The sequence below is a fragment of the Magnolia sinica genome, chromosome 2 (genome assembly GCF_029962835.1).
Source record: "Magnolia sinica isolate HGM2019 chromosome 2, MsV1, whole genome shotgun sequence".
NCBI classification, from domain to species: Eukaryota; Viridiplantae; Streptophyta; class Magnoliopsida; order Magnoliales; family Magnoliaceae; genus Magnolia; species Magnolia sinica.
In genome coordinates this window covers 33,809,712-33,824,734 of record NC_080574.1, presented here as the reverse complement: position 1 = coordinate 33,824,734, position 15,023 = coordinate 33,809,712, and the positions used below count along the sequence as shown (strand labels likewise).

General features: G+C 39.4%; 1 protein-coding gene across 1 annotated transcript; it reads left to right on the top strand.

Annotated features, from left to right (window-relative positions):
* Positions 1–7,629: 7,629 nt before the first annotated feature.
* On the top strand, positions 7,630–9,180 carry LOC131228319 (lignin-forming anionic peroxidase-like). The gene is made up of 4 exons (XM_058224166.1): positions 7,630–7,976; positions 8,063–8,254; positions 8,539–8,704; positions 8,795–9,180. Exons 1-4 carry the CDS (start codon positions 7,734–7,736, stop codon positions 9,178–9,180), a joined length of 987 nt encoding a protein of 328 aa, XP_058080149.1. The 5' UTR covers positions 7,630–7,733.
* Positions 9,181–15,023: the final 5,843 nt, after the last annotated feature.

The following is a 15,023-nucleotide window of genomic DNA, read 5'->3' as shown; positions in this document are numbered from 1 at the left end:
TTTATGTGACTCTACTATTGTAAACCTAAAGAAGTTTTAATGAGAGATGGATGTTACAGCCTTTTATAGACAATGGGATTCTTATATCTTGGGCTCATGAATTAGTCTGATTTCAGCGCATGCCAGTTTACTTGGTCTTAGTCAAAAAAGCTGTATTTGTCTCTAGGCTGCTGGTCTTTCGTACAATGTACTAGGATATGGTTATGGTTTGCCACCATTTTAGATGGTGGTGACCCATCAACTGTTCTAATGGTATACACGTATCACATCCGTGTCTTGCAAAAAAGGTGGGCTTCTGTTAATGTGGTTCAACTCAAAAATCACACCGATTGAATGATCCAGACTATTGAATTGGAGATTAGAGAGGTCCTCCTTCGAATGGTTGGGATTGTTGGATTGGTGTGCTTCATTTATACTTTTGCCTTTAAATTTAGATGGTCCGGATTTATGTACGTGTATGGATCAGTCACAGCCATTTTGATTATGGTGGTGAACTATCACAGTAATCTGTTTTCTAATAAATTATATATAATGAACGAAGAGGGAAATCTTATATTACTCTAGTAGAGCATGATGGATAATACGCATGAACTTAGGAATTGCACACGTGGCATACAAGTAAGTAAAATCAAACTGTTCAAATTATGGTCCTGGTTTAGATGTAATGTAAATCAAAAGATTATGCTTATTTGGTCATATGATTGTCACGTCATACATTTATTGTATGGTTAAAAATGAAAAAATATCCAATGGTCCTATTTCAACAATCAAATGTCCACGATTCAGAGGTTAATATTATTAAACTAATATGATATTAGGACCATGACTTATCGTAAATGGTTCACGATTTGATTGGTTAGAGTTTATACATGCCACGCTTACAATATTTGAGTGCTTGCGTATCAAGCTACGTATTCCACCGGACTATGAAATAACTCCACGTGGAAAAAGCACGATCCAAGAAGAACAAGGCGTACGTCTCCTTATTCCGTAGATAAAGTCAGAGTATGACCTAACATTGTGTACCGAAACATTTTCAAATGGTATGTACGTTACACAAGGATGATGGTGGGTGGATCTCAATTATAGTTTTTCAATGATTTTTGGATCATCCATCTGGTGGTCCATTTTGAAGATTGACCATCGTCGAAAAAGATACTAATTTCATGAAAAAATCAGGTGGATGAACGGACTTTATTCATGTGAATGTGACGCATTAACGATCTTTATTTTCAGCGTCTATTTATCAGAAACATATTGTACTATCGGTGTTGCTTGATCTGTGAGATTTTATGGATGCACATGATCGAATAATAGGAACACTAGATGGATGGTCTGGATTCCCCATTTGATCATCCATGTGATGATGCCACGTAGCTACGAACACTGACGTGATTAACCAACTCAGTGATGAAGGAAATACCGAAATAGACAAGACTTCGTAAGGGTATATTAGTCTTTCTGGAAGTGGAGAAGTAGCTCGAGGCACGTGGAAATATGATGATACGGTAGAACCGGGAGTACCAGAATGTGGTAAATCAATCTCTTCAAAGTACATATGGAAGGGTTATATGTTAATCAGTACCGTCCATCTAGTATTATTCATCATTTTTTGCTTATTAAAAAAAAATTCTATTAAAGAAAATTTTTCCACCACCTTTCCTTACTTTCTAAGAATAAATGTAAATCACTAGTCACTTTTGATTTTTCTGCCACTGCTTTGAAGGCCAATGGTTAGATGGACAGGATCGTCTTCCTTAAATTTACTTTCAACCATTTTCCATCAGTACAACTTGATAGACGGACGAAAATAACGTGCACTGGCGTGAAAATAAGGTTAGTGCACTGAACATTGGAATCACATATGTACATCGAATGTCATCATTTTCCTCCGCCATTATCTGACCCACCTGACGAGTGGACCAGCTTGTTTTAGTCAGGGGACTTTCATTTGAGCACACCAAATGAACAGCCCTGACATTGCGTACGCGTGCCATTTTGGCATGGGTAAACCACTTGTAGATAAGAGAGAGGACGTGCATGAATTTGTACAAAACAAATCAAAATCACTCATTTTCACCAGGTCACCTCAAAATCATTGAAAATAGAGAAACGGTCCTGAGAGCGTGCATCTCGATTTAGCAGGTGGCTGACATCATATGACTTTTCTCCTTACGTGTTTATTAAATGAATAGTCACGTACTTATGTGATTACTTTAGGTTGCAGAAAAATCTGGACACTCTATCAACCGCTAAACAGTTAGATTGTCTTTTAACCTAATCTAGGCCCGTGCTGCTCTAGCATTTAAAACAAAAGATCTATCAGACATCTCTTTTGCACCTTTCACTGTTGAATATTGGTCAATTGATGAAAAGTTAGACGGCTAGGATTGCCTAATAAGTTTACTTTTCAAAATATAAGCCATCTAAGGGCCAGTGCCAAATGGATAGAACCGATTGATGGATAGATTATCCAAGTAATAATCAGTTCTTTTCACATAGATTATCAAACTTGCTGACGAAATTCTGATTGGAGGATAACCGAGAGCTGCACTAAGAAGATTATATTTACAGTCTTATTTTTCTTCATATATGGACCACCCACTATTTACTTTTGGCCATCTATTTTATAGGCCACTGTTTAGATGGTTAGGATTACTTGATGAGCATGATTTTAGAGATATGGTCCATCAACAGTGGGACCCACAATTTTGGATGATTTGAATAGCTGTACATCAATGCCACCATTTTAGAAATGGTTCTAGACCAACATAGGAGTCCAGCCTCGCCCAGAACTGGAGTGATGCGTACGTGGGTGGCATGAACGCGGGTGCTGCAGACGGCAGGTGGGCATGTAATGCAAGGGCACACAGTGAAAAATAAAGATTTCCTACATAAATATCAATTTGTCAGTTTTACTGTAGAATTACGTCTTGGATCATCTACGGCTGTCCATCCCTTATTTACGCTGTCCATCCATTAGGCCAGATCATTTTACGGCCTAAGTCAAATAGTGATGAAAATCCAAATCTTAAGTGGACCGCATTATAGGAAAGAGTAGAGACTGAACACCTACCTTTGAAAACTTCTTGAGGGGTACTGAAGCCTTGGATCAAGCTGATATCTTAGTTTTCCCTTTATTCAGGTCAGTATGATCTTATGAACATGGTTTTTTTTTTTTTTTTAAAGCAGGAATTGTATTAACCTAAAAGAGGGGACTATACAATAGAGGGACGCACATTTGAGCAGCCCAACAAAGGCACAAAACTGCCCTGGGCTGCCTATCATATATACATCTACATCAAAAGAAAAAAAAATGGACCTATGAGGGGGAAATGTTTTCTCTATTAGCCAGGTCCAAATGATCCAAAAAGAGGAACTCTGCGAATGGGCTGAGGGAAGATCAGACCAGACTTCTCCCAATTTGAGTCTGGCTGCCCAGTCTAGCCAAGGCATCCACAACACCCTTGACTTCCCTTGAAGCATACACAATGCTGACTTCAATACCCCTCCTTAGAGAGTATACAGGCCCACCAGTACCCCAAGCTCCAATTTAAGTGCCTCTCTCTGTTTAGCGTATCCACTATGTCCTTAGAGTCACTCTCCACCAAAATTTTGGGAAACCATGCTTGGCGTAGAGGGAAAGGCCTTCGAACAACACTTAAGCCTCGACATAAAGCCTTACCTATAAGCACTCAAGAAAGTAAAAACAAAGTTAACGTTGCTTCCTCTGCACACTCCACCTTTGCCAAATGGCCTCGAGTTGCCTTGTGAAGAGCCATCCATATTGATTTTGATCTAGCCATTTTTTGGCCTCTCCCAATACAATAGACACAGGCATCTGCTGTGAAAGAGTCTCAAGACTATCCAAGGCCAATTGTTGAGAGAGGAGGCTATCCTTGAAGGAAGGAAGAGTTGGGCTAATGACACATAACCACCTTTTGATTTGGATGATAGTCATCTCCACGTTCACCTAAATATCTTCAAATCGGTGGCCATTTCTTTATTTCCAAATTTCGCAAAAAGATAAACCTTGGGAGTAAACCACACAAGGACATAAAATGATCTATTTTTGAGACAACTTGCCATCATTTGTCTCCGTGTGCTTCCCGATGAAAGATGAGTATCAGACATTTATATTGCTGAATTCTCTTCCAGTTTCATATGAGTCATTCAATGATTCTTTGTGCACTGGTAGAACGACCATTAATATTGAGACTGTTATCTCAACCCTTCAGTCGGATGCGATGAAAAAGCAAAATGGTGATGTAAGTGCTTCTACAGATTCACTAGTTACAAGCGAGAGAAATTTTGAGCGAGACAGTGGATCTTCACGATTGAGTTCCAAATTCAAGAGTAAGGGTAAATGCAAGTTGATGTGTTGGAATTGTGGCATTTCAAGGCACATGAAGAAAGATTGTTAGAATCCTAAGTCAAGAAAAGAGAATTCAGATAGTTCTTTCAGAGAGGCCAACATCACAAAATCTAATGTAGGTTCGACTGATTGTGATATGTTGTCAGTGTCCATGGTCGGACATTTATACGATGAACGTAAAGATGAGTGAATTTTGGATACATGGGCATCGTATCACACATGTCTTCATCGGAGTTGGTTCACTAGTTACGGTGAGTGCGATGGTGGGTAAGTGAATAATGATAATGCTTGTAAAGTGGTAAGCGTTGGATCGATATACATCAAGATGTTCGATGGCATGGAGCGTATCTTGATAAAGGTAAGACACGTTCTTGATTTGAGGAATAGATCATTGATATCTTTGAGAATACTTGAAGCATTGGAGTGTAAATTCACCAGTTTCAATTGTATCCTTAAGGTTTCAAAGTGAACACTCATAGTTATGAATGTGTAGAGGAATAGAAACCTTTACAGGTTGATTAAGGGTACTTCATCGAATGGAGCTACAACATCAGTAGTGGATTCCATGTCTACACGTATGTAGCATGCATACTTAGTCCATATGAACAAGTGGGGCATAAAGGTACTTTCTGACCGTTTTTTAATTCTAGTTTTTAAAAATATTAATTTTAATATATGCGAGCATTATATATATGATAAACAGTAAAGGTTGTCATTTAAGTCTATCATTTAATTTTGAAATATTTGAATTTATAACCTATCTTATTTGAGATTCCTATGTATAGTAGGTGGGCCCTGTGATTCAAAGTGTAATTAGAGAATATAATTTCTATCTAACTTGTATGTTTATCAGAGACTGGCAGGGATCCGATGATGCACTAAGACCTGAGCGGGCTAACACCCCGTCAGTTAGACAAGAGATTACTCTCTTTTTCCAATCAGCCACCTAGGGGAATATGTTTGATGGCAAACAAACATCATTGGTAAGCCTTCGGAAGGTTTCAACGGTGGGTGTCATTATCACCCCTCTTTCATATAGTGTGGTCCACTTGAGCTTTGGATTTGCCTTATTTTTGAATCATGTGCCCTAAACTGATTTGGATACATCATGGTGGGCCTAATAGAGTCAGATCACTAGGGATGACCGGGTCTCCTGGCAATCCGCGTGCTGGACAGGCTGCGTCCAAAATGCTCTTCTGGATGCAGTCTACGTCTGGGTGGCATCCAGCCATGCATTAAAATGATTATGGAGCCACAGCCCTACGTTTTAGATCTGAAAAACAGTGGACATCCATCCTGTGCAAAGACGTGAGGCAACTATCATATAATGTCTCCTTTTCATTACCATAATCATCATGGTCACCTAATCGGATGGTGATGAATGTCCACCTGATATGACATGATATGCAAGATCAACGGCTTGGAAGTTGTAAATTGTCACGGTGGGGCGATAATGTACGCACTCGTGGGATGGATGGATGTGCAAGATGGGAAATTCATAAGGTATAGCCATCTGGTCTGTGGCCCAGAGAACAGGCCGTCCCCTCATCAGGTGGGGCCCACATGTATGTTGAATATGGACGGTTAATTCCTATATCCCTTCTGTGTGGTGTGGTCGACCTATGATTGGAAGTAATTGAGTACTAGATGATCAGCATGGATTTCTCGTACATATGCAACCGTGCCACGTGTGAAAGTGGCTATAAAGTGTACGTACGCACCGGTTCACTTTAGCATTACTCAAAATTCATGAAAAAGAAGCCCAATCTAATATGGCCCATTGTTGTGGATCAGTCTGATTTTTGGGCCTTAGGTGTCTTCTAAGGTGACACATCTTATGGACGGCTTTGATTTTCTTGATCAGAATCATCCATGCATGAAACTTACGTTGAAAAGAAGATTTTCAATAGCATGGGAACTTCAAGTTTTAGGTGCGGTTTTACATTAGCAACATTGGTGTGGCCCATATGAGTATTCTTTTATTGGTATTTTCTTTTGAATATACGGTCAATATAAGGGCTATCTACTTAAAGGACGGAGTGTATTTCACGTATACGACAGGTGGCCCCAAAGAGCTAGTGTATTTTACCCGGTGTGTGAAACGTAAAACAGTTGTATAAGATTCCTGTCCGTCTCCCTCTTTTGGGGCCCCATAAAAGTCGTTTTAAGGATATATTGGCCATTTAATTATCTTACAAGCTACGCAATTTGACTAGAAATGTTCTGGTGCAGCGTTGAAAGATAGCTTGGTGGAACATCTAAGCTGTGAAAATGGTGGGCCGCCATACCAAGCACCTGGAGCAAAAGTTAGGTGCAATCCTCTCCTTAGGTGGGCCGCAGATGTATGCTTAACTGGAACATTAGCCGTCCATTAATTTCAATGGTGTGGTCTGGATGATTAATGGTACATTTCAAGTCCCTGGATATCATTATGATATGTTCCGTTTTCACGGATAGGATTTTATACAACATACTAGCGGGAAAGAAAGCACGATACATTGAAGTTCTTATGTACAAAACGACCTGTTCAGCCCAATATGATGTTTTAGTGACATGATCCAATCCGTCCATTGTGTCCGTTCCCTCCTTAGTCTCTAAGACCGAGATCGAGCCAAAACTCGCGGGGCCAAACCAATAAATCATACCTAAAACCTCTAAAATCAAGTGTCGTGACCAACTTAGGTGTTGGGATATCCTGAATTTTTAGGTGTATATTAATCTTGATTGGATGCAGCTTCTGAATGGATTAGATGGAACATATAGAGCACAATGGGCCCTTCATAGAATCTGGAAGGTTTTTAATGGTTGATATCCCATCCCAACTGTTCCCTAATACATGGCCCACTTAAGTTTTGAACAGGTTTGAATGTTGGGTTTCAAGAAGAAAGTGTGTGTTTATTTTATTTTTGAACAAGGGGAGCAAATGTTGGACGGATTGGATGTCGGATTTTATTTTTATTTTTTTCCTTTCTTTATTTATTTTATTTTTATTTTTTATTTTTAAAGAAAAAGAAAGTGTGGATTATTCGCATCCTTAGCTTCCATGCAACAACGAAGAAACAGTCAGGACAGCCGCAGCTCATCATTCATTGCATGGTTGAATATCATCACGCGTCGGCTGAGATTTGAATCAGACAACCCCACCAATCCAATGGTGTGCATTGCACCGTGAATTCATCTCTCTCCTATTCCTCCTCTATATATACTACCATGCACATATCTTCACCTTTCATTCCTTTCTTCTTCCTATTCACCTACCTCATTAACGCATTTTCAGGCAACATTCCATCTCCTTTCTCCACCCCTCACTTCTTCTGTTACCATTACTTACAGACCTTTCTACAGACTAACCAGAGAAATGGGGTTACCCGCTGTGAGCCCAACAAGCAATTTTCGCATTCCCTTTATATGTGTTCTCGCTACCATGTTCTTCTTGTTATCGACCATCCCATGCCAAGCCCAGCTATCACCTACATTCTATGAAAACACCTGCCCAACAGCCCTCACTACGATTCGGACTGCTGTAAGGTCGGCAATCGCACGAGAGCGTAGAATGGCGGCGTCCCTTGTTCGCCTCCTTTTCCACGATTGCTTTGTTCAGGTGTGCTTGTGTAATTTTTTCTTCCGAGGTGTTCTTCTTATTATGTTTTTATACTCTTTTGGATTGACACGGTCATGGAATTACAGGGATGTGATGCATCAGTCTTACTCGATGACTCTCCTTCATTTGCAAGCGAGCAGAACGCGCCTCAGAATTTCCGCTCTGCAAGAGGATTTGAAGTCATCGCCAATGTAAAATCTCAAGTGGAAAATGTATGCCCAGGAGTTGTATCATGCGCGGATATCCTTGCTGTTGCGGCACGGGATTCTTCTGTATATGTGAGCGGATTACATCTAACAAATGAAATTTACTTGCTACTTTTCATTATTTGATAATTACATATTCTAGTTTCTTTGTAATGGAAATTCAACCTATTCTCAGACTGACTGGCCCAAAAAAAATCCTATCATGGAAGTCCAATATCAAGCACAAGCCAGTATTTCTTTTTAACCCAAATGGGCTAACTAGACCGTGGGTCCAAGCTCACCACCTCAAACACATTGCAATGCTATTTTGAGGGACGATACATATATTGATGGCTGTTTGTTTTTGAAAAATTCAGGTGGGTGGCCCAACATGGACGGTGAAGCTTGGAAGAAGAGACTCCACAACTGCAAGCCAATCCCAAGCAGCAAGTGACCTTCCAAGGTTCACAGACAGCCTAGAAACCCTCCTAGAATCCTTCAGTAACAAGGGCCTAAATGCAAGAGACATGGTTGCACTCTCAGGTTTTTAACTACAAACTCAACAATCATGTAACCTCTTCTTCCATTCTCTCCTTACTTCAACCATATATTGACATATATGAAAAATGGCAGGCGCGCATACAATCGGTCAAGCAAAATGTGCGGCCTTCCGAGATCGAGTCTACAATGGATCCAATATCGATGCTGGCTTTGCAAGCACTCGCAGACGTGGTTGTCCTTCCGTCGGCGGGAATGAAAACTTGGCCCCACTTGATTTGGTTACACCCAACTCATTCGACAACAACTACTTCAAGAACCTGATCCAAAGGAAGGGTCTGTTACAGTCGGACCAGGTTCTCTTCAGTGGAGGATCGACGGACGGTATTGTTAAGGAGTATAGCAACAACAGAGCCACTTTCAATGCGGATTTTGCAGCAGCAATGGTGAAGATGGGTGATATCAGTCCTCTGACTGGCACGGCTGGGCAGATAAGGAGGGTGTGCAGTGTCGTCAACTGATTTGGGTCTGAATATTCATTTTAAGTCCATCGTTACTAAGTATGCATTCAATAAAAAAAAAAAAAAGTGTGCATATGTTATTAAGTTCATTTTAAGTAGAATTTTAGTTTCGTCAATGTCGAGGTTTTATTGTATTAGACCATCTTCAATTGTTCATTTCATCCATTCTTTCATTATCTTTTCCAAGTGTGAAATATTGTACGACTCTTTTACTTTTATCCGATATTATACATCTCTCTCTCTCTCTCTCTCTCTCTCTCTCCTTGGTGCAAGATCTATGCGTAAAGACATTCTCGAATCCTCAATTAACTTGTTCAACGTCTTAAGTATTAAAAAAAAATTTTAAAAAAGAAAGAGAAAATCGGTGACATGAGAAATTTGGCACTTAAGATTTGGACATTTAAATTTAAGAGAACTAAAATTATTATCCAAGCCAAAGTTGATGAAGGGATTGCCATTGGTTGATCATTCGGATCAACTTTATGAAGGTTGCCTTCTTGGCAAATATTTTAAAAGAAGAAAAGAAGCTTACTAAAAGAGGCGTCAACACGAGCTACAAATCTACTTTAACTCATTCATATGAACGTGTGTGAGCCAATCACTCATTACTCACTTGGTAATAACAACTATTTTTTCATTTTTGTTGATGATTTTGTCAAAAAACTTGGATTTATTTTATAAAAGAAAAGTCTGAAGTTTTTGGTGCTTTTAAGAAATTTAAGACTTTTGTTGAAAAAAAATTGGATTACATATTAAAGCCATGAGATTCGATTGAGGAGGCAAATTCCCATCAAAAGAATTTAAAGCATATTGTGAAGAAACATGGGATTCATTATCCTTTAACAGCCTGATACACGCCTTAACAAAATGAGATGGTTGAAAGAAAGAATAAAACAATTCTTAACATTGCCTGAAGCACGTTGAAAAGCAAAATGATACCTAAAGAATTTTGGACAAAAGTAGTTGATTGTGCGGTTTATTTGATGAACCGTTCCTCCACAAGGAATGTGTGGAACAAAACACTACATGAAGCATGGAGTAGAATAAAGCCGTAGTTTCACTGTTTTGTCAATAAATAAAATATCTCGAATTGAAATATTTATATTCAATAATAACAAGGGAGAATGAAATAAGAATCATCATCAATCATTTTATTAATTCTAGATTCGTATTACATCTCTCATATTTCCTTTGATTACAAACCCAAGTACATTCTAATCAATACAATGAAATAAAGGAAATCAGTTCAATGGCGATTTTCGCAACATTTAGGCTTGCGAAGCGTCTGTCGCAATGACAAAAGAGTTGCACGGGTTCGAGACTTATTGTTTTGTGCCAATATATGAAGAATATATGCATATGAGAATGAATCGCGGAAGAATTACCATACCACATAACATACAGGTTGTTGGAGCCCTTGTTGTATGGGCGCGCAACAGGGCAGGCTCCTGCAAGCTTGTATCTTCTTCTCCTGGGCTGCTTCCCGCGAGATACCTGAACATTGTGATTTTGGAACCTTTGAGCTCTCGATCACTTCTCAAACTTTTTTGATGATCCAAATGAGAAGGGGATGGGGGTATTTATAGGCCTTTGCATGTGTGGACTGCCTAAATCGCACAATTGTGTGTTGTTGCGCGGTTGCATAATGGGGTATATGACTAAGCTATGGTATATGATATTATGTCTGAGCTATCACCCTACATTAGGTAACGAGCCTCCCAAGCGACAAGTGAGCAATAATGGAGGTGACAAGCTTACTAAGTTGATATTAGTTAACGACCCTTACCTTATTGATTTACATACTATTGGGCATTATGCCGTACCTTTATAATGGTTGATTCACAATTAATATCGGGTGATGAATCCATATTTGAATTAGGGAACACTGGCAATGAGCCACGTGATCTTGCTTAGTTGACTCTTGATATTGTAATACTCTAATATCCCCAATATGCTTTTTTAACTTGTAATAATAAAGGATTGGCTAAAACATGCATACATGACATATGAATGTTATCGGGTACTTGGTTGATTGTTAAAAACCAGAGTACTGTTCGAACGACCCTCATATCTTTGCATGGAGATTATCGAGTACCTGGTTGACTGTTAAAGATCAGAGTATTGCTTGAACAACCTTTATTTTATTCACATGACATGTTATCGTATAGCATAACATTCATGCATTTAATTTAACTACTTTAGGGACTTGATTGCTATGTTATGTTCTCATTGCCTGTGCTTGATTGCATTGATAGTTTGAGAAATTTGGAAGAATGGTGACATTGAGTTGATCATCCACTCCCTCTCAGGATAGTGTTCTAAAACACCAACCTAGATGTCTGCGATGCATGTGTCATAAAGAAGGTTATACTGGAGGAGGCATACAAAGATTTAGTGGAGGAAGTACCCTACTTCCAACTGCAAGAGGGACATGAGTAGTCCCGTGAGTTCTCTATTTTATGAGATTTTGAGTAGTTAGATAGAACATTAAATAATAAATTATTTTATTGGTATGCTATGAGTCCCCAGCTAAGTGGACTCTTACATTTATATTTGGATGACTATATGGTTTGATTTGGACATGTTATTATTTTTGCACTATTAAACTCCGAATTAATGACACGTTTTGATTTATTTCTCTACTTTTCTGTTGGATATCTGTTAATTGTGCCAAAAACTAAGCTTCCACATTAAAAGTAATACTCAGAATATCGGAGATCAAATAGATACTTGTCCCTGAAATTTAGGGCATTATAGATACTTAGCAGCCTCAATATAATGTGATAACAATACTGATAGGTTACAACTAGAATCAATGCCGAACTGTTGAGAGATATGAAAAGCAGACACATACATTAGACAACAATCTGAAAGGTACATTTACATACCACAACAACCACATTGCAACCACTTATGTACACTACATCAAGTAGCCAGGCAAGCAGGCCAATTAAATAGGCTACCATGGGGATAACCGATAGAATTGGCAACAACCTCTAAGTTTGATGATTACAAAAAATTAATGCTTCCAATGCCTAGTAGATTCGATGGATAGAGGCCATTTCCTCTTGCGAGGAAGGTTAGATCTACAAGTATATAGGGAATCCATTTTACTAGAACTATCAATGCGGGCTAAACTGTCAACATGATAGTTTGCTTCTAAAGACATGAGATATTTTATGATTAAGTTTATCAAGTTTAGGCTCCAACTTACTGATTAGGTACTAGATTGCATGGGGCAAGAGGAAGGCTTTGAGAGGATATCGGTCAAGACTTTTGAGTCTATTTAAAAAATAATATTGTTTATCTTAAAGGTGGAGTACAACTTTATGCCATCAATGAGAGTTTGAGTCTTTGTGACCATTTTCATCGAGCTCCCATATAAGTGATGGAAGGAGACTAATATTCCCATTGTGATCTCTGCATAATTTGTCACCTCTGCTCTCACCAGGATTTCCTCTTGAGTAACCATAAACATTTAGCTTGAAATAGCCCTCCTTCGGCTTCCTTCAATACATGATTTGGGTTGTTATTCTACCTTCAGCTCTTCCCAGTATTCAAATTGCTTCAAGGCCTACACTTTCGAGGAAGGATGTAGACAACTCTGACACTCTGGTTGAAATTTCCTTTATCTGGCGATTAACTTTCCTAATCACCTAAGTGGGGCTACAAATGGAACCTTTGCATCTACTGGCATTCCTACATAGCCAAATTTCCTACATAATTAAGTAGGGCATGAGATTTTTGATCAATTTATATTTGGAGCTTCTGCTACCAAGCCTGGACTATATGATAACTCTTCATTGGGTAAAGTTCCCTATTTGGTCCCTAACATTAAAGATGCAGCTGTAGTGACTCCACATAGGGAACATCTGGGATGCAACAACACTGACATTTATACACGAGTTGGATACCTGAAATTCTAATAAACTCCATTTAAATTAGTTATCTTTATATAACTATTATATAATAAAAAGAGAAGCAACCAATTGTTGCATATCTAGTTGGTTAAGTACTCTTGCTTCTTACACCCAGATCCATTGCTCAACTAGCAGACTGAGTGGAGATACCTCGTTTCAACACTTGAGGTCTTGGTATCAATCCCTAGCAAGGGTGGCTAACATGGAGTGTGTGTACTGACATGGGTGTGTACTAACAAGCTACACACAACACCCCCCCCGTTCACTCCCCAAGTATAGGGTTGTGATGTAGTAATAAACTCGGTAAGACTGAGGTCGAATCCCAAGGGACTGATACCTGTACGTTATCTGAAACCAAGTAGAACTAGAACTAGACTAAGATGTGATCTAAACCAAATAGAATTTAAGGAATAATTGTGTAATAATTATCTAAAACTTAAGGAATTCAGAGGAAGAAAACTAAGGATTCAGAGGATCCACTTATAGAGATCAGGGAGATCTTATGCCTGTTCCAAAGATCATGGAAATTAAACTGAACTTCTTCTGTTATAATTTTAAAGAGATGAAAAGTATATGAATTAGAATGGATTCCATCATTAAACCATGCCTAGGAGACAGAGCAAACAAAAGAATTAAACTAATTACCAACCAATCAACAATGCATGAAAGTTAGGAAGGATTCCGCCATCCGACCATGCCTAGGAGACTATGGTGAACAACAGGGCTTCCTGACGTCATAAACATCAAAAGGAGAAAGAAATACTCAAAACCATCGCAGATCTATTGTAATTTCAGTCACAACAAACCATTAAAAATAACTGAAAGTATTCCTTTTAATTTGAACAAAAATCAACATCAGTCCGTCTAAACAATAGGCACAAGCAAAGTTTCTCCCATCAGACTACAAGCTTCACCTCTTAGCCCTAGCTAAGAGGTTTAGCCTAGCATGATCATGCTAGAACCAAAGAAGAAAACATGAAAGGAAAGAAATAAATAAAAAGAAAAAAGAAAAAGGAAACAAAAACTAGATATCTCTCTCTCTCTTGCTCAATCTCCACGTCCTTACCTTCGCCAAGCCAAGCCGTCCTCCCTTTTCTTCTGTTCTTTTCTCCTCTTATAGCTGTCCAGCGCCCCGGAGGAGTCAGTTCCGCACTCCTCTTTACGCAGCCGGTGCAGAACTTGTGACGCAATCCTGATTTGGAACTTACGCTGACATGTATGGTGGGGCCATGCTTGGTGTAACTTAAAAAATCCAGTCCGTTCATTGGATTGTGCACGGAAAACCAGCTAGACCTGATCGATTTTGGATCTGATTTGTGGTGGTTCACGAATAATCTTAATTCACCGTCAGTCATCTATTTGGATGATCGAAGACTGGTCTTCTGTGGTTTCCTAAATGTGTTACCTAGGTGAGGGAGAGAGGTACCTTGGGCTCTCAATGGACGGTCCAGATCCGACCGATGATGTACGGTGGCGGCCCACAAGATTCGCCCGCAGGCTCTGTTGCGAAACAGAGCCTACGCGTTTTAGTGCTGTGATGGTCGGTGGACCCATGATTGTTGTCAGTTCAAAAATCCACACCGATCATTGAACTTTACTCAAAAAAAACATTTGGAATTGGCTAGTTTTTTATTAGAATCGGTGTGGCCCACGTTGTTTTCTATTCCGCCATCTATTCTGCGATTAACGGTGCTCTTACATGCTTACATCTGCATGAGTCCGAAGAGAAAACTTGGAGATGGTCCAGAATACCCTCTGGAGAAGATGGACGGCTCAGATCACTCAAAGGAGCAAGGGGTGGGCCCCACTGAGCGAAACCGGCGGACCCACGTTCGCCGCTGTGAGTGAAATCTAAAATTGAGAAGAAGAGTCGGTTAGGGCTTGCTGACCGACTTTTGGATATTTGGTGTATGCCCGGTGCAC

What these genes read in the sequence shown, in the direction of transcription:
- LOC131228319 (XM_058224166.1), top strand. Translation starts at nt 7,734, where the DNA reads ATGGGGTTACCCGCTGTGAGCCCAACAAGCAATTTTCGCATTCCCTTT. An exon ending in CACGGGATTCTTCTGTATAT is followed by an intron (nt 8,255 to 8,538) that starts GTGAGCGGATTA and finishes TGAAAAATTCAG; the next exon opens with GTGGGTGGCCCAACATGGAC. An exon ending in AGACATGGTTGCACTCTCAG is followed by an intron (nt 8,705 to 8,794) that starts GTTTTTAACTAC and finishes GAAAAATGGCAG; the next exon opens with GCGCGCATACAATCGGTCAA.